The sequence below is a fragment of the Megalops cyprinoides genome, chromosome 24, assembly GCF_013368585.1.
Source record: "Megalops cyprinoides isolate fMegCyp1 chromosome 24, fMegCyp1.pri, whole genome shotgun sequence".
NCBI lineage: Eukaryota > Metazoa > Chordata > Actinopteri > Elopiformes > Megalopidae > Megalops > Megalops cyprinoides.
The window spans coordinates 21,004,534-21,030,005 of record NC_050606.1 but is presented as its reverse complement, the minus strand read 5'-3'; the positions used below and the strand labels follow the sequence as shown (position 1 = coordinate 21,030,005).

The window sequence follows — 25,472 nt, the reverse complement described above, 5'->3', positions numbered from 1 at the left end:
AGGTAATCTCCCTTTCTTAATCATTTGATTGTTTCATATCTTTTCCATGGGAAATGCAGTGGGGGCTCCCTCATGATCCACAAATCTTATCATAAATGCCACTGGCTTAGCCTATCTGAGTGAATGCTGTCATTCTCTTTTTTGATTGGCTGCAGGGATACACAGGAGATCTAGTATTTTTCATACTTTCATACTAGACATTTCATTTTTTTTTCTTCTTCAATCTGGGGTTTGCTCCCAGCTAAGGTAAGAAGAAGGACTTGATAGTTGTCATGGTGTACTACGAATGAATGGGATTAGCTGTAATAAAGGGCCTCATCCTGCCTCATTATCTGTCCTTGCTGTGCAGTCATAAAGAAAGAGAGTTAGAAGCAGAAAGAGTTATTAACCGGAGGGTCACCCCAGCTATCTGGCTTCACTGAAACGTTGTGTGAAATCTCTTGCTCGTTTTTCTTTTTTGTGTGTTTACTAAAAAGCTCCTTGTTAGCTTGGTATCTTATCTTATATAAATTGGCTACAACTGATGCCTTTTCAACAAAGTGTGTTATGGTTAGGTTGAATCTAGACTTTTAATGAAACAGGAAAACACATTATTTTATATGTAGATCGCTGTCCAAGATTTATTACATTGTATGTGTTCTTGTAATGAGATGAAACCATAAAACGAAAGCCACTGAAGTAGAAAAAAATCAGGGAAAAAACTGTTGCATTGGTATAACCAAGCGCAACATAGTCACATTACTGCATTCCAGCAGTGCCCCCTATAGGCATGAAAATTAATTACACTGTGTGTGCATTTTTTTATAATTTCGTTATCGGTACCACCCCGATTAGTTAAATTGCATTGCAGATTGTTTTTATGCTTTACCAAACTGTGAAATGAATTTTAAGTAATCGTACACATACGTCCAGCAACAAATTTGGGCGTCACAGTTCTATATCATACGCGTTCGTTCAATTACTCATTTATATAGCTGGATTTATACGAGAGCACTTGAGATAAAGTGCCCTGTTCAAGAGTACAACAACACTATTGATTTGAACCCAAAACTTGTGCCTCCAAAGTCCTACATTAAAGCCATTACTCTCTATACTGACCTTGCCAGGTTTTTATTATTATTATTATTATTATTATTATTATTTAGTACTCTTTAGTGTCAAATGATCTCGCAAGTAAGGATGTCTATATTTTGTTAACCAACACAAACTTAAATAACAGGTGAGCTGATGGAATAAGCACATACAGCGCCATTGGTCCCCAGAGTTTACTTCAGAGACAACCAAGGTCCTTCTGGTTGACATCGTGGGCTCGTTACTCCGCAAACCAGTAACTCTGCCTCCGGCTTGCGCTTATCGATCCCTCTGTTGTTCAGAGGATGGGACTGTGCTTGAGTAGCCCATCCACTCAATCATAAAAAGTGAAAGGGGAAGCGGCCATAATGACATATCCACGTAAGGATGAATAATGTATATGACAAATCCGCTATTCTATAACGGGGACCATCTGTCTCCCTGCAGTAAACACTATCAAGACATACTTTTATGATTAAGGGTCTCCTGCTAATGTAGTCGATGACTCATTAATATTTGAAGAAGAAACGTAATCAAAAAGGCAACTGTTGTTTTTCTTCCGTTAGTCTGGCGTTTGAAATAGGTTTATTCACCTGTTCCACGTGGGTTAGGATCAAAACTACTTGAAAAGTAATGGGAAGTAACTAACTTTGAAAAGCATCTGAAAGTCAACATGTACTCCCATGTTATTTCTGTGTGTTGCTGTATAACAAGCCAGGTTAAAAGGCAAAGAAAAATGTATTTGATTGGGTGCACGACATTGCTGACGGTCAATAATTATGACAGCAACTGTATTTTTGAAAGGAAACGATGCAAGAAGCAAATAATCTACAGATATATTTGAAAATTTCTAAATTACTATTATTATTTGAGACATGTCACCCTGACTTCAGCTTCATGCTTGAAAAAACAACAAATAATTAAATCAAAATGATTTCAATGGGTCCAATAAACGTGCAGTAATCACAATAAATAAATGGTGGCATCATCATAAATTCAATAGTAATATATATATATATATTGAAAACACTGGCATATTTAGTGAGCTCACTGGTCAAAACTCAACAGCGTTGGTCGACCGTTGTCATCATTGTGCATGCGCCTTGACCACAAGCATCTGTGCTTGCATTGCGCATGCGTCCTGACCACGAGCGTATGTGTTTGTATCACATGACTACCACGATGGCGTCTGTTAAAATTGTTTTCTTCTCAGCGTTTGTATTGGACTTTGTCGTAGGCGATTTTAATAAAGTCACCAGTCCCTGTTACAAACCTATGAAGGATGAAAGACCCGCGTTTGTTAAGTATGCGCTGTCAGTCCTTTAAAATAAATCTAAACGTGTATGCTACAGTGGAATGAGGCTAAGCGTTTTTACAGACTGATTGCAAGCTTGCTAGCTAATCTTGTCGCCTAACGATAATTCCACGCCAGCAAGAGTAGACTGTTTTTAAAATGTTGTAACAATTGTAACAATATGCAGCCTCGCGATTAGCAAGCTATTATGCGTATCGTGAAGGAACTCTGTTTCCGCCCGTTGAGATGTAGCTAGCTAACATTAATAACTCACTGTTGAAATCTTTGGATGCCACCTCGTGATCAACCGAAAGCCGACTTGGGTGGCACGCAGCCAATAACAACACAATGAAAACGAGCCGCGTTTTTCTTCGAACGAGTCTCAGTTTTCAGACAAGAAACCAAAAGTGACATTTGCTGTATGGAGGGTGGGGTTTCCTCTTCTTATGAATTGTCTTGTCCGCGTTTTAATTTAAGGACCTACTACAGACCGCATGAATACCTGAACGTCTCTGAGCTGCCGTCCGCGTGGGACTGGCGGAACGTGGATGGCCGAAACTACGTCAGCGCCACGCGCAACCAGCACATCCCGCAATACTGCGGCTCGTGTTGGGCCATGGGGGCCACCAGTGCTCTAGCAGGTGCAAGAGAGTTCTCTCTGAAGCAGGTCATGGTGCTCTTCACTGTGCGCACAATGCTCACTGGCCACTTATTAATTAATCACTAATGAAACTGGTAATTTCAGCAGTTAGAGGAGAGTGTACATTACATGCAAAATGTCATACTACCATGTCCAATTAAAACACCACCTGTGTCATGAAGAAATTAATGTAACAGATGACAATGAGATACTTTGGAGGGAAATTCGATTGGGTGCTTTCTTTTTTCTTTTTTAAGACCGCATCAACATCAAGAGAAAAGGCGCATGGCCGTCAGCGTACCTGTCTGTTCAGAATGTGATTGACTGTGGAAAGGCTGGGTCTTGCTTCGGAGGAGACCATTTGATGGTGTATGCCTATGCACACAGATTTGGCATTCCCGATGAAACGTGCAACAACTATCAGGCTAGAAACCAAGGTATTCCATCTTCTCTCAGATCAAGTTGTTTCAGTGCATGATTTTCTTTTCTGGTTAGCTGTACCCTACACTGCTATTTACAAATAACTGGTAACTGTACAGAGGAAGGCTACTGTGTCCCTATCAATTACATTCTGTGTGCTCCACTGACATTGCTGTCAAGATAGCAGTGTTCAGTGTTTACAGCATTAACTACATGGCTGCATATATTTAAAGTGTATTCTGCCTGTTTGGCAGACTAAGCTCTCAGGTGAATTCAAAGGTTAAGTTCTTCTGTTGCTAATCCAACCATATAATAGTATGACAGAAATTATATCTATACACTGTCAGGTATCAGCATGTTGAACACACTCTCAGCATTTTTGGGGTTACAGATAAAGCCACAATGTTTGGTTGCTTTATGCTTTTAGATGGTTTTTTGCGTGTTTCAACCATGTGAGCTGCTAATTCCACAGATGTTCCACCAGTCTGTCCATGTTATGTGTGAATACAGCTTGCAAGCCCTTCAATCAGTGTGGGACCTGCTCATTCTTTGGGTCCTGCAGTGTGGTAAAGAATTACACCCTGTGGAGAGTGGGAGACTATGGAGAGGTGTCAGGGCTTGAGAAAATGAAGGCAGAGATTTACGCCAATGGGCCCATAAGGTGAGGATCGCACCACTTCGGACCAACAGGATAATTCGATTTATTGTTACCTACCACTTTTTGATAAGTCGTATCTGTTTTTGAAGAATAAAATTCTGGTATCCCGGTTGATTACCACTTTGTTAAAATGTTAGGCCTCTTAGCAAGGTTGTAATGTACTGCTGTAAAGCTTATCCTGTCTGATGGGTGTAACCACTGCAATACAATCTGAAGCCTCCTCAGTTGCACATCAGCAGTTTACAGCTCAAAATTGCTATGTTTAGTGATCCAGTCCTTCTGTTATTTGTCTGTTATTTGTGTGATGTTACTTCATAAGGACCAATCTCAACAGAGCTGAGTCTACAGAACTAGGTTATTGTTTGGATTATGTACGCATACAGAAGAGAAATATGCACATTTCAGACATGTTCTTTTGTTTATTAATTCATTTCAAAGCATGTCAGGCACTTGCAACCACATTTCTGTTGTAGAATATATTTGAAGTAATGTATAACATTTTCCTCAATTTGAAATGTTGACTCCCATAAAGCTGCATTAGTCTTTGCACTGATATGTGCTCGTTGTGACTCTACTTCAGCTGTGGCATCATGGCCACCGAGGGCCTGGAGTCCTACGGCGGTGGAGTGTTTGCGGAGTTCCACCCGCTGCCCCTCATGAACCACATCGTGTCCGTGGCTGGGTGGGGCGTGGCGGAGGATGGGACCGAGTACTGGATCGTGAGGAACTCCTGGGGGCAGCCGTGGGTTAGTCTGATTCCCTGTTCCTCTGAAGGAAAAGCACAATCAACTATTAAAATGTCGTGAATAAAGGCTGCTGAGTGGCTCAGTCAGCTAAGTTGTAGGTTAAGCCCAGGTGTGAGCCCAGCTGTGTCCTCAGCCAAATATGACCAGGAACCTATATCGGCAGAACAAATTGGCTTCGTATTACACTGGGCTAGGAGCGGTTTGTAGGTAGGGTTTGCACTGCTGAAAGTGAAACTTTCAGTGAAACTTTCACCACCGGCAAACCACATATTGATTCAGTTAAGATCTGTACAAGTACAAGTACAGGATTCTTGGTATATTTAAAAGACATGTCATGGAAAAACTATTTGACTGGATTTCGTACTTCTGCCAACTGTTTTAAAATGTGATTTCTAGGGAGAAGATGGGTGGGCGAGAATCGTCACCAGTACATATAAAGATGGAAAAGGTAACTGGTACAACCTGGCCATAGAGAAAAGCTGTGCATATGGTGACCCCATTGTGCCATAGAATGGTACAGCCCACTTCCTCCTGGATGGTATAATCTGCCTCCTGTCACTGACTTCCCGAACCAGTGAAGAGAGCTTGAATGGAAACAGGAGCAGGGTAAATATTGGAAGGTGGAGGACAAGGCAGCAATGCAGAAATTCTTGCTATGGACATTTGTCTTTTAGCGGATGAGTTATGGTTGGGGCAGAGAATATTATCAGTGTGGAGTGATTGTATAATATTATTAGTGTGGAACAACAAGAGCACATCTGCATATAGCATACCAAGTTGGCTGGCTCATGCTGGGCCAACAACATGCTGCACTATTTCAATCAAATTCTGCTTTTAAATTACAGATAGGTTTTACGATTGCTGTTCTATGGAAGGCACAATCAAAATGGTGGAGTGGTGTAGTCAGCATGACAAGTGGCAGAAAAATACAAACCATACATAGAAGCGGTAGAAATTATCCAGCATTCACCAGGGCCCCCCTCCTCTTCTCTGTATGGTCTGATCTGTCCGAGGGAAAACACTGAAACAAACTTGGCCTCGATCTTTACACAGTGTGTGCAGGATCGCTTGTCCTGGAACACTTTTCTACTGTGTCAGTGAGGAAATGCTTTCCAGTAGCAATGAATGAAAGCATGGAAGTCCACTGAAGTTACAGCACTTTAGGTGGTTGGGATGCCTGTAATGTTCTTAACAGAGCAATATTGCACAAAATGAGTGTGTGTGTCTGAACAATCGGATGATATTAGCGATCAAATCATCATTGTTATTTTCTTGCGTTCTTTACTAGTAAAGTTCACTGATTTTTATTTTTGGTCATGAAGAGGATATATCACTCATCTCCGAAGCAGCTGTTAGTGTAGATTTTAAGTATCTTGCACTGAATAAAATGCCTAAATTGAAAGGCTCGCCTAAGGCTTTTTGGAAGATGCCAGCACATTAAACATTCTGAAATGATAGCAGGGAACAATCAGAACTGTTACAACTGTCTGAATTTAGACCCAAACATTGTATTTTTGCAGCCTAAAATGTTTCATGTTCCTGAAAATGAGTAGTATTACTAATACCGCTTTGAACTATCAAAACGTGCCACATTGTGTCTTGAAACAGTAGTCATATCACAAATGTTTGCTTTAGGAGGACTGAGCCTTGTTTGTGGCCCCTGAATGATTAGTGAACACAGTACTTATGGATATAAGTAATATTATAGTTGTAGAGGTAGAACTATACTAGTACTAGTAGCAGTGCTGGGGAGATGTATTAGTATAAGGAATACAAGGATACAAGGAAAAATGAAACAAAATGCCCCTCCTCCCATCTAGTCCCCTCCCACAGCTGGAAGTACTACAACCTCCACTACTATAGTAGTAGTACAGTTCTACCTCTATCTCTAAAATTTGGTTCAAGTTAGTTAAATCTTAAACATTTCACAACCCAGATAAATGTATTGCAGATTTTAGATGACTATATTAAAATTAAATGAAACCACTGAAACTGGTTTTCTTTAAAAATTATTGTTGCATTTGGATGAAAGCTATTTTGTAGAACTGATTATATTTGTAGTGCCATAATTATTATGAACACAGTGGAAAGAGTGCCAATATCCTATTCTCATTTTTTATGTTTCCCATGTTTGTTGATGAGTTGAGGCATAAATTCATGATTTTATTAAATGTAACCGCAATAAAAATTTCAGTATGGTTTTTGTTCATGTGTCTTAAACCGCTTTGTTCAATTAGCAATAAGGGCTTGAATAAATGAAAGGGTGTGCTCAATATTACCAGTAGAGGGCACTAAAATCAATAAAAATATTACTGGCTTCTGTGTCAGTTGACTGTGTATAATGGACAGTAGTATTTCTTCTGTGCCACTAATTTGTTTTAATTTTTTTTTAATTTGTTGATGTTGAAAATAATGTTTAAATTTGATAAGTGATAAAAAGTGATATGATAAGTGATCATGTGAATTGTGTTTTTGATATGATCCTGTATTATGCCATGTCTGGACTCTTCAAGATCTACTCTCATTTGAACAATGTAATGTCTGCACTTACATTTGTCAGTTGTAGCCCAGCAGCGCTGTGATGGCCAGTCTTTGCTTCAAATGTATATGTCAAGGTGAGACAAGAAATAAGAATAACACACTTTCTCCTAGTGTGTAACTTAAAATGGCTCAAGTCAAAATGAAACCAATTTAGTAATTGTGAGTTTGTCAGCAACAAAAACCTTAATACACAACTGGAATCATGTTCCTGGCAACTACTGTACCTCTTTCGCCTGGAGGGTTTCATGGAAGATTTATGGGACGGCTTTGCGATCGATGTGGTTAGGAAAAAAATATGCTACCCATTAACTGCAAAAAACAAGCTTTTGACATATCTTTTTTGGGGCGGCAGTGTAGCATAGTGGTTAAGGAGCAGGACTCGTAACCGAAAGGTTGCCAGTTCGATCCCCGCTGGGACACTGCTGTTGTACCCTTGGGCAAGGTACTTAACCCACAGTTGCCTCAGTAAATATCCGGCTGTATAAATGGATAACATTGTAAAGAACTATAACCTATGTAAGTCGCTTTGGATAAAAGCATCTGCCAAATGAATAAAGGTAAAGCTTTGTGCAACAAAACTGATCTTTATGTGGCTAGACAATGACATGGCTGGACATGACTCATTGAGTGTTCTGGCTGACATTTTTATCAGTTTTGAATAAACTGGTACAAAGCCTACGTTTTGTACCACACACTGTCTGCTGTTGCTAATGTTACTTATGGCAGGAAGTAAGTAACTGCTGTTGCTAATAGCTAACATTCATTTGGTTTCTCAGCGATATCACTCTCGGGGGCGGCTCAGGCAGACTTGTTAAGTTCACGATCTCTGCGAGAGAAAATTGGCAACCTGCGCCCTCTAGCGGCACGTCGTTCTTTGAGAGCTCTTCTCTGGTTCTGAAGTGAGTAGTTAGCGGTCCTGCAAAACTGCCTATTGTATTGACTTGGAAAATAAGATCTAGATTCACACTTCAACTACTATATTAATACAACAATAATTGGAAAAACTATCCAATCTGGCCACATATCCCTTATTCACTTGTGCGAGTGAGATTTATATTCAGATTTGCGACATGCACACGACATCGTTTCCATCCTTTAGGTCCGAGAAACTCAGCTGTAGATGCAGGGGCTCCGGCTCATAAATATCGAAACGTTTTGAATGCCCTTTTTGACACCTGCCATTTGAATACATACATTCCAACTGGTCACCTGCAGGGTGTGAAGCACAACTTGTTTTGATGTCCTTCTGAACTGAAGGCATGTACCAACCCAGTATGCCTCAAGGATTGTCTTGTCTTGGGGGTCAAAATTGATCCCTTTCTGAATTCAACAGCAGAGAAAACCCCCTACATTAAGTTGACCTTTCCTGGAGTGCCCCTTCCATTAGAAAAAGTGAATTTTTTATAAAAGCTGTATACCATCAAGGTACAAAGATTGTCTTTTGGGTCTTTTATGACCAGGCATTTAAAAATCATTAAGAGACAAATTGAAGACTCAAAAAATGATTTATGGCAACTATAAAGAAGGGTAACGAACCTGGGGCCATTTTCTCTTGATATCTTTTTTTTCTTCCACCTCCTCCTCTCTTTCTCTCTCACAAGTAAATATGTACTAATGCACAGACATACACGCATGAGCACACATACATGCATGACTTCAGATGGAGTTCCAGTATTTTTCAGTACTCTCTCTCATTCTCTCTCACTCCCACACACATGTATGGGTAGAGAGACGGATATCAGGAACTAAAGTAATCACAGCAGTGTGGTGTTGTGGTAAGGAGCAAGGATCATAACCAAAAGGTTGCTGATTCGAATCCCACCGGGGCACTCCTGTTGTACCCTTGCACAAGGTACTTAACCCACAGTTACCTCAGTAAATATCCAACTGTAGGCCTACAAATAAATAAAACTGTACACCGTTCTGAATAAGAGCGCCTGCTAGATGAAAATAGTGTAATATCATGCTGCGACCTGGTTTTCATCAATGGCAACGTTGAAAGGCAACCAGACAAAAATAGTTTTTGTTGTATGCCCCCAAAAAAGTAAAAACCCCCGATAACATACGCGGGCACGACTACAGAGAGGCAGAGGACGGCAGTGATCAAAATCTCACCCAAGGGCAGCGAAGATGAAACACGGTCTCATGTGTGCTTTAACTGGCATAAAAGGAGTCCGAATTAAAACTCATGCTCGGTTAAGAAACGACTGGCATCGTCTTTTCGAGATGCGCACGGGTCTTGCGTGAATGGATAACACGCGATATCAACCTGCAGCAAATGTTTTAGCCGTTTTAAGTGTGAAAATCTGCACGAAAAGCAATGTGAACGGTTCCGTCTCCCCGCAAAGCGACTAGGTTTTGGGCACGTCACACTAAAATATAGCAGAACTCCGTAACACGAAGGGTTGTGATGCGAGCGGAAAGGCTTTCCGTCATTATTCTGTGCTTTTTCACCGGGTGTACAATTGCAAGGTTGATTATTTGACTGATTTTCACGACGAGAAAACACAATCGGACAAGGTTGTCGGGAGCACCGAATCATTGCCGAGGGGTTGAGTCTACACGGTTCTCATGTTAGGTTTAAGTAAGGCCAACCCCCTGGTTGGGAAACAGTTCTGAATCAGATTGAGCTACGTCTTGTGTACGTGTTAACCAAGAAATCCGAACTAGAGGATCATGGCTGAAGTCGCACCAGCTCCCGCCGCTGCTGCCGCCGCCCCGGCTAAGGCTCCTAAAAAGAAAGCAGCAAGCAAACCCAGGAAATCGGGCCCCAGCGTTGGAGAATTGATCGTCAAGGCCGTGTCCGCCTCCAAAGAGAGGAGCGGAGTGTCCCTCGCCGCCCTGAAGAAAGCTCTGGCGGCCGGCGGATACGATGTGGAGAAGAACAACTCCCGTGTTAAGCTGGCACTCAGGAGCCTGGTAACCAAAGGCACCCTGCTGCAGACTAAAGGAACCGGTGCATCTGGCTCTTTCAAACTCAACAAAAAGCAAGCCGAGGCTGCGAAAAAGAAGCCTGCTAAGAAAGTAGCTCCGAAAGCGAAGAAGCCGGCCGCCAAGAAACCCGCTGCTGCCAAGAAGCCCAAGAAGGCAGCGGCAAAGAAGCCCGCCGCCTCAAAGAAGCCTGCCGCGGCCAAGAAGTCGCCGAAGAAGGCGAAAAAGCCCGCTGCACCCAAGAAGGCCACGAAGAGCCCCAAGAAAGCCAAGAAGCCGGCAGCAGCCAAGAAGGCGACCAAGAGTCCCAAGAAAGCCAAGGCAGCCAAGCCCAAGGTGGCCAAACCCAAGACCACCAAAGCCAAGAAAGCGGCTCCCAAGAAAAAGTGAACACTTGAAAGCTCATTTCTAGCACCGCAAAGGCTCTTTTAAGAGCCACCCAAATAACTTCGTGAAAGCGCAAACACGTTTTGCTTAGCTCTTTACTTTGCTTGTATGCCTGCAGTTGCGACTGTGCTGTATAGGCAGTTCGATTTCTGTGAATACACGTGCAGCTCCCTTAAAGACACTTTAGCTGCATATGCAGATGTCAAATAGAATTGAGCTCGGTCTTGTTCAAACCTTCGTGCGCACTAACATGCACACGCTTTACCTAGCGTCCCAGTAGCATCAATTATTGAATCGTGTTAAATAGTAGCAGTATGGATTCCACGAGTGGGAAATAAGATTTATCACTACACCACAAGTAATTCACAAACACTTGGGAAATAAACAGTACAGACGAGCAACACAGGTTTTTCCTTTTTAAGTAGTCTAACAACGCAAGAAAAAAGAATTAAGAACTTTGTCACATGCACAGTTATAACATTATACAACTTGAAATGTACAACCGATCCAACTCCATAGACTGTGCAAAGTAACAGAAATGAAAGTAGAATAGATAAAAGGAGAAAAGTATGTACAGTAATGATAAAAAATAGAAAGTAAAAATATGTACAAGAGGAATAAGAATAATAAAAATAAAGTATCGCACCTTTCAAGATTGTGTTTACGATTTGTGTGGTATATTCAATAAGCGAGTGTAACTATACATATCTGTATTCATGTCGGCTATACGTTTGCAAATGATGAATGGCTCAGTGTGGAGGCTGTTGTACGGATACATTTTAGTGACGTTGAATTCTCCACCGGTAACATTGTAAAAGTTGAACGCCCGCACAAAAGGCCTGTTCAGATTTGATTGGATGAAATCCCATCAAAGCCTTATCCAATGAATGCGTTTCTTGTAGCTATAACCCAGGCACGCGAGTGTTGGTTGCGTCATTTCATTTGACAGTTGTCGAGTAAGCGCAGCAAGGCTTAAACATGAGCGGAAGAGGTAAAACCGGTGGCAAAGCCAGGGCTAAGGCCAAGACACGTTCGTCCAGGGCTGGGCTCCAGTTCCCGGTCGGTCGCGTTCACAGACTGCTCCGCAAAGGAAACTACGCCGAGCGCGTCGGCGCTGGTGCCCCGGTCTACTTGGCGGCCGTGCTCGAGTATCTGACGGCTGAGATCCTTGAGTTGGCTGGTAATGCTGCTCGGGACAACAAGAAGACCCGTATCATTCCCCGTCACCTGCAGCTTGCAGTGCGTAACGACGAGGAGCTGAACAAGCTCCTGGGCGGTGTCACTATCGCTCAGGGCGGAGTTCTGCCTAACATCCAGGCTGTGCTGCTGCCCAAGAAGACCGAGAAAGCCGTCAAGGGCAAGTAATTGCTGCAGCGACCACCACTACCCCAAGAACCCAAAGGCTCTTTTAAGGGCCACCCACTGGTGTCTTTAAAATGTGCAAAACCGCTCTTTACTCGAGTGTACCTGCGGTCAACGTTAAGGCAGTTGCCACGTATTGATCAACCGAATACATTTCAACGGAATCACGCACTTTTCAGCGACTTCAAAATGTGTATGACTGCGTACTCATACAAAGTGTACTTGATCATCCGGGTTGATGTTGTCTCGTGATTAGGCGGAACTGTAGCGGCATTATTATCAAGTAACTCAAATGACTAACTTATAAAATGTTACCGTCGCGACCTATCCAAGTCTTTGGTGAGAGAGACACTGGTTTCAGAGAGAGTGATTTTCGCTTTCAAAGGGCGGTTACGTTGTAAAGCATATATACACAATGATATTAGGTCTGGCAATACGAAGAGTAGTATATAATATGATTATTTCGCAGATAAACCTAGTGATCCCCGCCCCCTAAAAGAACGATGAGTTGAACGGCTTCCGGAAAGGAACGGAGCCAAAAGAGCTGTTATTCCCATCACTATTGTGAACGAGTATGACAGGGAGGAGAACAGCAAAATGGAACAAAGGGCTTTGTGTGTGAGGAAGCTTTGCGAGTAGATTGGGAAAGAAGGCGGGGACAGAGAGATGTTTGAATTTTAGGCGGCAGAGACGATGAAGAAACGAACCAATGGCCACAGACAACGAACTGAAGTGCGGACCAATGACAGCTCCGTATAAGCTCATCCAATCAGCCTTTGCCTGCTACGCCTTATAAACATATGCTGAGGGTATCGTTGTTACTCTTCTGTCAAGAAAGTAAGTGTTTCGTCGCGATGGCTAGAACCAAGCAGACTGCCCGTAAATCCACTGGTGGCAAAGCCCCCAGGAAGCAGCTTGCCACTAAGGCTGCTCGTAAGAGCGCGCCTGCAACAGGCGGTGTGAAGAAGCCTCACCGCTACAGGCCCGGCACAGTGGCTCTGAGAGAGATCCGCCGTTACCAGAAGTCTACCGAGTTGCTGATTCGCAAACTGCCTTTCCAACGGCTGGTGAGAGAAATTGCCCAGGACTTCAAGACCGACTTGCGTTTCCAGAGCTCTGCCGTCATGGCTCTGCAGGAAGCCAGCGAGGCCTATCTGGTTGGCCTGTTTGAGGACACCAACCTGTGCGCCATCCACGCCAAAAGGGTGACCATCATGCCCAAGGACATTCAGCTGGCTCGCCGCATCCGAGGAGAGCGCGCTTAAAATACGTCTACTCCATCTAACCGGATATCCAACGGCTCTTTTAAGAGCCACACAAGTGTCTCAGAACAGCAGATCTCTCCATATTTGCTTACTCAGGTCATCGCGACACCTGGGTCCTAGCATTCTGTTTTGTCCTTCGTTTGCGTGCTGTAATTGCTTCGCGATCAGGTATCAAGTGACATTTAGTGTTAGTCGCACATTATTTTTTTAAAAGGCCTTGGAAGGGAGTATGACGTGCTCTCCATTTACGACGTAACATGACAACAGCTGACGCTGACTCTCTTCACTGCGCTCCAGAGTAGGTTGGCCATCGCTGTCCTTGCGCAGGCTCAGTCAAACCTTTATTTTATTTATCCACTTGGAGACTTTAATCTGCCTTTGTCGCTCTGAGAGCATTTCTGAAATACTGTACTCAGCAGTTTTAGCTTACAGTGAGTGACCGTTTGGGATATGGTTTGTGATGAACTGTGGCAGGTGCTATTAATGGCTCCAGTAAATTGCAAATGTAGATGAAACTTTGCGGAACGTATACTGTTCTAATAGCAGTTCATCTGAGTAGACGAGTACATCGATCCCTGAACACACTTTCAGTACGCAAATCTATTCAAACTATGTCCACGGGATTTTCCATGAATGGGAACGCACGATTGTCAGACGATGGACCACAGCTTGTCCAGTGTGAATATTTACAGAAACCACAAATATGTATCTTATGTGTTGCTACTGTGTGATTGCGACGGTCCTTGGTTTGTTCATGATCAAAGGGGGGCGACAGCTGCACATGAAGGACACTGAAATCGAAGGATTAGGATACCACATTAATTTGCGATTCTTCGGTCAGTCACTAAATATCAAGCTGTATAAATGGATAATATTGTAAAGAACTGTAACCTATGTAAGTCGCTCTGGGTGAGAGCGTCTGCTAAAGAATGTTATGTAACGGTTCTTCAAAACCGGCAGGTTAGACGTGAAATAACTCATAATATTAACAAACAGGTAAAAGGAACTAGTATGGAACATGCAATGTGTGCGGTAGAGAATGGCTGACATTGTCGCTATCTCTCGTCTGCTTTTGTTCCTGAGATTTCAGTTCACCACCGAAGTGATCAATCAAATCACTGAATAAAAGATCTGCCAGTTGAAGGTGTTTATTGACAAAATTGTCACCTGCGTGGGTGTGTGTGGTTTCTACAAAGAAAGACATATAGAACAATAAAGAATTAGCGTTACGTACTAACCTATTGAAATAACAATGTTACAGAAAAATAATTCACAGTGCTCCCGAATGCGGCCATTAGATGGGGCTCCAAGACCACAAATGACACTAGGTGCATATTCATAATCTTATATAGAGGTCGGGCAGATGCCACGAGTGCTACACTTGAACACGTTCAGTGTGAATGTTGCTTTATGTTACACTGTATCCCACTATATATTAGAGAGCATCTACTCATACCAATGTGTAAATACTCAGGACTTACATTTACTCATGCCCCTAACCAATGTATATTTTCAGGTACAATGGAGTATATTTTCTGATTAATGCTATTACTTGTTTTTTAACTGGGTACCTGTAATTTGCTCTTAGCTTTAGTTCAGAATTGTGCTTTAATAGAAAGAAAGAACAAACAGTATGTATCTTCATTATGGATTTGTGTTAGTAGACATTTGTCAGATGACTTAATAACTCCTCTGATTGAATATTTTCTCTTTCAACGAAATCAATCCAAGATTTCACTCAAAATGCAGAAGCTCTTGATAAGTACAAATGCTTAACATTAGTATCAGCACTGTGCTCGATGCCTAACTTTGCTAACACCCACATTTTTGACACATGGCATTATTTTGAGAAAGGATATTATTTCTTCATATCAAATGGTAAAAGATATAGATCTCCATGAGATTTGCATTTCACATTAAAAAGTGAAATGCAAGTTAAAATATATATGTGTGCATTGTAGACAGTAATAAGCCTTTGTTTAATTGACAAGTTTGTGGTGTAAAGGCAGAAAAATCAGATATATAGCAGGAACATTGTTTCTGAGAGAATATATACAGTAAGTAATGTGCATAAAACAGTTAGCTTCAATTTTTCCATTTATATTGACTTTTAGGCGCAGTCATATCAGTGAAAACCAGAAAAGGTCTAAATAAGAAAGATGAAAATATAATCTTCCAATAAACTGATGTGAGGTTTGGGGGAATACTTAAAAAAAAGAAAGTTTCTGGTACAGGCCGTGGTTATCTCCCGCCTCATCTATTGCAATGCCCTCCTAGCTGGCCTCCCAGCATGTGTGGTGAAACCACTACAAATGGTTCAGAACGCAATGGGGCGTCTGGTTTACAATCAGCCCAAAAGGACCCATGTCACCCCATTGCTCATTGAGCTCCATTGGCTACCTGTGGCTGCCTGTATCAAATTCAAGTCTCTCATGCTTGCCTACACAGTGACTCCTGGGTCTGCTCCGACATACCTGAGCTCAATCATACAGGCTTACTCTCCTTCTTGGCCGTTACGTTCCTCTCAGGAACGTCGTCTAGCATTGCCATCCCTGCACACATGGCAATCTCAGTCCAGACTATTCTCATATGTAGTTCCCCGCTGGTGGAACGAGCTACCTTATGCTATCAGAGCAGGGGTGTCTCTCTCTATGTTCAAGAACCTCCTCTTCTGAGAGCACCTCCTCTCCTAACACTTCTAACAAATCTTACACAATTCCATCTCCGCGCACTTTCTGTCTCGCACTTCTTTCTCCTCTCACTAATTGTTTGTCTCCTCTGCCTGTCAACCCTTTGTTTTCAACTTGTTTACCTTGGTTTTCTTTGCTTTTCTACTTCTGTAGGCTTATTTAGCTGAGTTTAGTTGTTTATGTTAGGTTTAGGTTTACATTGCACTTAAAGCTTACTCCAAGGTCTCCTACACTACTGTAGCTTGCTTACTGTTCCTCACTTGTAAGTCGCTTTTGAATAAAAGTGTCTGCCAAATGACCTAAATGTAATGTAATGTAATGTAAAAGGTGTTGAGAAACAGCAGGGAAGAACTGCTAGTATTATGTCATCTCCCGCTGCCTACATCAGGATCCCCTGACATTTATCATCTTCGATGACACAAAATTTGCTGTAGGACAGCAATGGTGAAGGAAAAGAACTTGAGAGAAGGGAGCAGAACTTGACCTAGACAATACTGTACTCTGTAAGCTGAACTTAGCTACAGCGCAAGAAACCAGTACCAACAATGTACTGTTGGTACTGGTTTCTTGTCCACTGTCTCATTGTGGAACTGTACACATCCTGTCCCCGTACTGTCACTATACTTACTGTATGCACTTTTGTACGTCGCTTTGGATAAAAGTGTCTGCTAAATAAAAAATGTAAATGTGAATGTAAACAATGTGTTGTGCTGTAAGTACATAAGACTTATGATTAAGGAGATCATATACATACTATGTTTTATTTTCATACAGAACTACCACAGGCCCAGATCAGAGTGAGCACTGCTGTCATCAGAGACAGAGACACTGTGCTGCTGAGCTGTGAGGCTCCCCAGTCTGTCTCTCTGCATCAGTGTTATTTATACATAGAGGGAAAATAGCACCAGCAGAGCACCTGCAGAGAGCACCAAACACCCAGCCTGTGATCACTACTTTACTGGCACTGAACTGCTCCAGTGGAAAAGCCTTCCTTCAACAATCATCTCAGTAGTCAATCTGAAGTGTTTCTACACTGTACATTCATGACATGTTGAGCATTCATCTCTACACAGCAACAGACATTCAGTAACAGTTTTGGGTAAGCAATTCCTTTTCCTTCTCTTAATTGCATCTTGTATTGATCATTATTTTTGTACCATACAATTGCGTTGCAGTTGAACACATCCACAGATTATTTAACCATTTAGTTAACTTCATTAGTTAACTTTGCGCAGAAATCCCAGTGTGTAAAAGTTCAGAAAAAAATGCAGTTTCTGATTTCAGTCAGTTTGCTAACCTTTGTTGTGCTTCTCCAAATGTTTTGCAATAGCTAACTTTGCAATATGCAGTATGCTTTAAAACTGAATGTCACCACATCAGAATACAAAGAGAGAGGGAACCCACAAATAGATACAGAATAATAACTCAGTCAGTGCATCCATTAAGGACACAAAACAAACAATATTTGCTTTTAGAACTGATCGGCAACATCGGTAATGGCAACATTTCTGCTGCCTGCATTTCAAAGTGAAGAGCTGCCATCACTGTAAACTGTTATTTTTCATATTCATGATGTAAGTCACAGTGCATATTGAATTTTATGATGGAATGCAAATACACTAAATTTGTTGTATTGTTTTATTGCATTCAGGTGTTCTGCCACAGCCAACTGTAAATGTGAAACCTTCATCCATTGAGTTATAAGAGTCAGTACAGCTGAACTGTGACGTCCTTCCTTCTGTGTCCTGATGTACCTTCTACACAGCAGAGACACAGCTGGTCTGTCTTCAGAACTCACTCCGAGTCATTCAGCCTGTCAACACTCCCTCTCTGAATCCATGGGACAGGCAAGGTGGAAGCATTAAATTCATGGTGGCCTGTTATTACACTGTGGAAGAGGGGGATAGCAGTTTGGAATCTCCACCCAGAGAGTTTGCAGTAAGTTGAGTAAATTTTACACTTTCATGCAAAAGCATTTTGTCAAGATGGTCCTATGGATTGATGCACTGATTGCTACAAATCTCAGGAGGGCTGATAGATAGTCATCTAAATATAGTCGTCTAAAATCTGCAATACAGTTATCTGGGTTGTGAAATGTTTAATATTTAACTAACTTGAACCAAATTTTAGAGGTAGCGGTAGAACTATACTAGTACTTCCAGCTGTGGGAGGGGACTAGATGGGATTATCCTTATACTAATACATCTCCCATCTAGTCCCCTCCCACAGCTGGAAGTACTACAATCTCCACTACTATAGTACTAGCATTGCTCCACCTCTACAAGTATGGCATTACTTATATCCATAAGTACTGTGTTCACAAATCATTCAGGGGCCACAAACAAGGCTCAGTCCTCCTAAAGCAATCATTTGTGATATGACTACTGTTTCAAGACACGCTGTGGCATGTTTTGAAAGTTCAAAGCGGTATTAGTAATACTACTCATTTTCAGGAACGTGAAACATTTTAGGCTGCAAAAATACAATGTTTGGGTCTAAATTCAGACCGTTGTAACAGTTCTGATTGTTCCCTGCTATCATTTCAGAATGTTAAATGTGCTGGCATCTTCCAAAAAGCCTTAGGCATGCCTTTCAATTTAGGCATTTTATTCAGTGCAAGATACTTAAAATTCTCATGTCACTCCGCTACTCACAGCACTTCACTGGCTTCCGATAGCAGCCCGCATCCAGTTTAAGACACTGATACTGGCTTACCAGGCCACAAGAGGCTCTGCCCTGTCCTACCTTCAGTCTCTGATCACTCCATACACTCCAACTAGATCTCTCCGCTCAACCTCCTCTGGGCAGCTGGCAGTCCCCTCACTTCGGGAACCTGGCAGCAGTTCCACTCGGCCATGTCTTTTTTCTGCCCTCATTCCGCAGTGGTGGAATGACCTTCCTCACCCAATCAGAACTGCGGAATCACTCGCCATCTTCCACAGGAGCCTGAAAACCCAATTTTTCAGAATCCACCTGTCCCCTATTGTGTAACCTTTCTGGTGGGTTTCTATTAAAAAAAAAAACACCTTCTCTACTGACCCTATCTCTTTATGTTGCAGGGTTTGTTTGCAGATTTCGGTTTTATTGTTGCACGATATACATGTTATGGCCAGACTCCTGCCAAAGGTGACTACAGGCAGTCACAGGGCAGTTAGTCTCCAGACGCTCTCGCTCTCACTCGCTACCTGCTGCTCCTCACCTGTTGCTCGTTCCCCGAACGCCAGACGCAAGATGCCGATCGGTTAGGACCCAGCCAGGACCCAAACCCGGAGTACTCGCCGACACTACTTTTCGACACCCTCGCAAAAACTACGTAAGTAGCCACTAGTTACGTACGATGGCTTCTCGCAGCTCTGTTTCTCCAATCCTTAGCTCTCCTCCCTCTCGCTGTCTCCCCTGCTCTGTGTGTAACATGTTCAGTTATTCCTTCTCCGCCATTACTACCAACTTCACCTGTGTTAAATGCGAGCTTAACGCTAGGTTGACGGAGAAGGTAGCAGAATTAGAAGCACGCATCCGCACCTTATACGAGATTAAAGCTAGTGAAAAGTTTATCGAATCCTTTTCAGTACCGGATGCGTCGATTAGCCTTTCCCCTAGTTCAACCCCGGCAGAGCCTTCGCAGCAAGGCGAGTGGGTTACGGTTCGGGAAAATAGACGCAAGCGCAAGCCCCCGGTGCACCACCAACCCTCGGTTCACGTTTCCAACAGGTTCTCCCCCCTCAGTAACACACCTGCTGAGAAACCTGTTAAAAGAGCCCTGATTATTGGCGATTCTATTCTTAGAAACGTGAACGTAGAGACACCAACGACCATAGTCAATTGCATTCCTGGAGCCAGAGCTTCCGACATTGAAGCCAATTTGAAAGTGCTGGCTAAAGCTAAAGGTAAAAGTAAAGCAAAATACTCAAAAATTGTTATTCACGTCGGCGCTAACGATGTTCGCATGAGGCAATCGGAAGTAACAAAGTTAACTATTAAATCGGTGTGCAGGATTGCCAAACAAATGTCGGATTCAGTAATTTTCTCTGGCCCCATCCCCATGCGGCGCGGTGATGAGATCTATAGCAGATTAACGTCACTTAATCGTTGGTTGTCTGAATGGTGCCCCTCTAACAACGTGGGTTTTATAGATAATTGGCACAAGTTTTGGGGGAGGCCTGGTCTTTTAAAACGAGATGGCATCCACCCCTCGAGGGAGGGTGCAGCTATCATCTCTAGTAACATGGGTCATAGTCTGAATTCCACTAAACCTTGACTTATCAGGGCCAAGGTCAGGCAGCAGACTTTCTGTCCTACACAGATGTCTGCTTTTTCCCTGGAACCACCACTTAAAAATCCCATAGAGACAGTGTCTGTTCCACGACCCTCCGTCCCAAACTTCTTAAAAACATCCAGTAGGGGCATTTGTGCTGATAATTTGATAAAAAATTAAGTCTGACAAACCTGAAAGTACTACCTGTAGACAAATGGTCCTTAAAATTGGGTTAATAAATATCAGATCGCTACAACCTAAAGCTTTATTAATAAACGAATTGATTACTGATCACCAATTTGATATCTTATGCCTGACTGACACATGGCTTAAACCTAATGACTTTGTTGCTCTCAACGAATCAACTCCTCCCAGTTATTGTAATCACCACGTCCCTCGACCTACTGGTAGAGGTGGCGGCGTTGCTGCTGTACACAGCTCCAAACTCTGTGCCACCCTTAAACCTGGTTATAACTTCCATTCATTTGAACTATTAGTACTTAGCTTTGCACATCCTGACAAGACTGCATTTCAGCTATTTACCCTTGTTATAGTTTACAGGCCACCTGGCCCTTACAGTGTTTTCTTATCAGAATTTGCCAATTTTCTATCTGACCTGGTTGTCAATATAGAAAAAGCTGTAATAGTAGGCGACTTTAATGTCCATATGGATAATGAACATGACCCGTTCAGAACAGCATTTTTGTCCATCATCGAATCCATTGGACTCTATCAAGCTGTGGACAAACCCACACATTACCGCAACCATACTCTTGATTTGGTCCTCACATATGGAGCAGACATTAACCAGGTGGAAATCATGCCACACAATCCTGTGTTATCCGACCACTATCTCATCTCTTTCAATTTACCACTAACGTGCTTCACATACTCGGAGCCTAGATTTTCTTCCAGGCGCACGTTTTGCTCTCTTACAGCAAATGCCTTTATCGACGAGCTCCCTACATCATACTACCTGCACAACGAAATCTCCTCTAGTTTATGTTCAAACCCTAGCTCAACTGAAATTAATCTACTCGCGGACAGAATCGACTCTACTTTGCGTAAAACTCTAGATGCCGTTGCTCCCCTCAAAAGGAAGAAAATCACAGACAAGAAGCTAGCACCTTGGTATAACGACCATACTCGTGCTCTCAAACAAGCCACACGAAAACTCGAAAGAAAATGGCGCTCCACCAAATTACAGGTTTTTCTCCTGGCGTGGAAGGAAAGTCTCCTAAATTACAAGCATGCCCTCACAGCTACCAGATCCAAATATTTCTCTACTCTTATTGAGAGAAACAAGGACAATCCTAGGTACCTGTTTAGCACTATCGACAGATTAACCAAGAGTCCTGCATCAGTTAACCCTACCATACCAGCAATTTATAGTAGCAGTGACTTCATGAACTTCTTTGATAGTAAAATCTTAAAGATAAGAGACACAATACAAAAATTCTCATCAACTTCTGGTTCCTGCCTGGCCAGTCCCATTCCAGATTATGTAGGCATGTCTATTAGGCCCGCCTCGCGCTTTGACTCTTTTATACCCATTGAATTTGGCGACTTTTCTTCTCTTCTCAATTCAACTAATAACTCTACCAGCCAACTTGACCCCATACCAACTGGCTTCCTAAAACAGCTATTGCCTGCAATTGGCACACCACTATTAAATCTTATCAATGCCTCTCTTATGTCTGGACACGTACTTCAACCCTTCAAAGTAGCAGCTATCAAGCCTATTCTGAAAAAGCCTAATCTTGATCCCAATGACCTGTCGAACTATAGGCCCATCTCGAACCTTCCATTCCTCTCGAAAATTCTGGAAAAAGCAGTATCAAAGCAACTCTGTGCCTTTTTACACTCTAACAACATTTTGGAAGTTTTCCAGTCCGGATTTAGACCTCACCACAGTACGGAAACCGCTCTCCTGAAAGTGCTCAACGACCTTCTACTCTCCTGTGATAATGGCTGTATCTCTCTTCTTGTGCTACTAGACCTAAGTGCAGCCTTTGATACCATCGATCATTGTATCCTCCTTGACCGCCTCGAAAACCTGGTTGGTCATAAGTGGACAGGCCCTATCTTGGTTTAGGTTTTATCTATCAGAACGATATCAGTTTGTCTCCATTAACAACGAATCCTCTGCTCGTTCCAGAGTAAGATATGGTATACCTCAAGGATCTGTGCTTGGGCCTCTGCTCTTCTCATTATACATGTTGCCTCTTGGCGATATCATCCGTAAACATGACATTAATTTCCACTGTTACGCGGATGACACTCAGTTATACATATCAGTCAAACCCGATGTCCCTCTGAATATTACAAACATGGAGGCCTGCCTAACAGATGTAAAGAATTGGACGGCCTGAAACTTCCTCCTCCTTAACCCAGACAAAACCGAAATATTGGTCATATGCCAAAATTCAATCAGGAGCAAACTCACTCATTTCACACTGGACCTTGATGGTGTCTCCCTTGCCCCGAGTGCAGCCATCAAAGACCTTGGTGTTGTTATTGATCCCGAGCTATCCTTTGAAACTCACATAACTAACACCTCTAGGACTGCCTTCTTCCATCTGAGAAATATTGCTAAAATCAGGAAAATCGTATCAATTAACGACGCTGAAAAACTAATCCACGCCTTTGTAACATCCAGATTATCCTATCAAGCCCCTCTCCTGTGGAACAGCTTACCCTCCGAGATTCGGGGAACAGACTCTCTCTCCACTTTTAAGTCTAGGCTCAAAACATATCTATATAGTAAATCCTTCAGCTGAGGGAAATGGCCTGGTGCTGGTGTGGATCATAGAGTCTCTGGTGGACTAAGTGGTCGTTGGTTTCATGGACCCTGTGCCGTGATCTGGTGTTGACTGTCTTAGGGTTGCCCTCATGACTATGTTGGTCCCTTGCCTTCCGTCCCCTAGGTATGCTGCCATAATGTTAGCCTGCCGGGGTTTTTCCTTGTTGCACACCTTTTTCTCTGCCCCTCCTCTCCTGCCTCTCTGTTCTACATCCCTGCCATTCTTATCATCCACCAACCACTGTTTTCTGTTTGCTTCCTATCCCTGCTCCGGGCTCCTGTCCGGAGCTGTAGCCCAAGCGCCTCATCCCGTTTTCCAGTCCTGCTACCTCACTGCCCTGCCCATCAAAGCCAACTGCATTCCAAGACCCGGACATCCTAGGAGACATTCTTATAATTACTCTACTGTTAACTACTATTGTTCTATCTGCCCAGTGCCGGCCAGAAGCAGATGCCCCCCCCCCATGAGCCCGGTTCTGCTCAAGGTTTCTTCCTGATAGGGAGTTTTTCCTTGCCACTGTTGCCTTAGGCTTGCTCTCAGGGGGTCTCAGGCCTGGGAACAATGTAAAGCTGCTTTGTGACAACTTGTGTTGTAAAAAGCGCTATACAAATAAAAATGAATTGAATTGAATTGAATTAGCAGGATAAATACTCCGCACACAAAAACACAACAACCCAGCTACTCACTCTTCAGCGTTTGGTCCAGCTGGGAGACGCTGCAGCGGCGAAGTGCTTCAAAGCAGGGTTATTATCGTATACTAAAACTAAAACTAAGACGAAAAGTAATGGTTTTTAGACATTTTCGTAAACTGAAATAAAATAATTTACCCGAAGAAAGTGTAAAACTAAAACTAAAACTAAACGAAACTAAGAATGATTGCTAAAAAAACGTATAAAAATAAAATAAGAAAAGACAAAAAACGAATTGTCGTTATCGTTTCAAGACGGCGGAGGTCGTATTCATTCAAGGCGGCGGGTGTCACACTCAGGGGCGGTTTGTTCCTTCGGGCAATCGGGCGACGCACCACCAAAGGAGGAAAGGGAGGGAATTTTTTCACATCACACATCCTACCACAGTGCTACACTAGCCGTGACTGTTCTGGACAGTTTGTCCTGCCTCTGAATATCATAGTCCAATCAGTCTCAAGTCGTGTTCTGTGGAGTACCGCCCCTTTCGGGCGATTTCAGTCTGGTTGAAAATCGCACAGATCGCTTTGATAGACTCATGTTCAGGCGATTTTTTCGAACTGCATGCGCTGCAATGCAATCTGTATGGGTTCTGGGTGGGCTTGCACTAATGTGCTTTCGTCATACGGAACCTGGTGTAGGGATCGCTGGGGCAGCCAGCGATCTTGTCACATTCAAGGTCAACATGGATAATCTTACCTCAACTCAGAGCAACTCGATCGTGGCATTAAAAAAATACCGTTCAGTCGTCGTAGTAAGCAGGATAAATAGGCAACTAAAGAATTAGGACCACCCGGACCAAATTTAAACATCAATCAAGTATCTACAAAGGGGGGGTAATCGTATAACTGGGGATTTTCGCGGATCTGGTATGAGCGGGAAACGTGGCTAGCAGGCTGCGAAGTAGGTAACGTTTTGTTCTGCTACCCCTGCTCAATTCAATGTGACAATGTCAAGTTAGCTAGCTGTTAATTTACCCATTGAACGGGTCAGCGCTTAGCCATCATCGCAGCAATTGCCCCCCCACCCGAGAGATTTGGCAGGAGCCGCCACTAGTCACACTCCCAAAATTCTGTGTAGTCTGAAACAAATGTATCGCATATGTTAGTTAAGTTTAGTCTTGAAATGTTGATATCTTCAGTGATAAGCAGATATAAAACAGTTCGAAATAAAACAGTGGGGACCGGCCAGTCTGCAATAGACCGTCGGACCGGTTCCACCGTCCTACCCAAAACAACAAAACAAAACTACTCCCTCTAATTCCCCGACGACTGTGCTCGCCGCCATAGACATTTAAAATACCTGAGGTGCACACCTTCGTGCACCCGTGACCCTGACGTCACGTGACCCATAACCCCTACTTCCGTGCACCCTTTACCTGACGTCATGTGGCATACCCGTTACATACAGGAGCATGGTACTGTAAATAATTCATTTGCATTCCTACTGTGATCTTTTGCCTCGGAGGAAGTGAGCTAAACCTGTTTGATGCACTAATTGTAAGTTGCTTTGGTTTAAAAGCGTCTGCAAAATGCCAAATTGTAAATTGTAAAATCTACACTAACAGCTGCTTCGGAGATGAGTGATATATCCTCTTCATGACCAAAAGTAAAAATCAGTGAACTTTACTAGTAAAGAACACAAGAAAATAACAATGATGATTTGACCGCTAATATCATCTGATTGTTCAGACACACATTAGAGTCACTCATTTTGTGCAAT

At 42.8% G+C, this 25,472-nt stretch overlaps 4 protein-coding genes across 5 annotated transcripts; all 4 read left to right on the top strand.

Moving 5' to 3' along the window:
* Nucleotides 1-2,226: 2,226 nt before the first annotated feature.
* Nucleotides 2,227-6,760, top strand: LOC118771160 (cathepsin Z-like). Its single transcript, XM_036519057.1, has 6 exons — nt 2,227-2,375; nt 2,843-3,006; nt 3,263-3,442; nt 3,936-4,086; nt 4,664-4,829; nt 5,226-6,760. Exons 1-6 carry the CDS (start codon nt 2,227-2,229, stop codon nt 5,337-5,339), a joined length of 924 nt encoding a protein of 307 aa, XP_036374950.1. The 3' UTR covers nt 5,340-6,760.
* A 3,286-nt stretch (nt 6,761-10,046) lies between these two features.
* On the top strand, nt 10,047-10,691 carry LOC118771274 (histone H1-like). 2 transcript variants are annotated; one of them, XM_036519222.1, is made up of 2 exons: nt 10,047-10,394; nt 10,446-10,691. In XM_036519222.1, the coding sequence occupies exons 1-2, from the start codon at nt 10,047-10,049 to the stop codon at nt 10,689-10,691; spliced, it is 594 nt and encodes a 197-aa protein (XP_036375115.1). The 2 variants fall into 2 exon arrangements, with proteins under 2 accessions (XP_036375115.1, XP_036375114.1); XM_036519221.1 differs by having other exon boundaries at nt 10,047-10,691.
* Nucleotides 10,692-11,666: 975 nt separating this feature from the next.
* Nucleotides 11,667-12,053, top strand: LOC118771176 (histone H2A-like). Its single transcript, XM_036519080.1, has one exon. It carries the CDS (start codon nt 11,667-11,669, stop codon nt 12,051-12,053), a length of 387 nt encoding a protein of 128 aa, XP_036374973.1.
* An 851-nt stretch (nt 12,054-12,904) lies between these two features.
* LOC118770900 (histone H3) lies at nt 12,905-13,315 on the top strand. Its single transcript, XM_036518663.1, has one exon. The coding sequence runs from the start codon at nt 12,905-12,907 to the stop codon at nt 13,313-13,315; it is 411 nt and encodes a 136-aa protein (XP_036374556.1).
* The last annotated feature ends 12,157 nt before the right edge of the window (nt 13,316-25,472 follow it).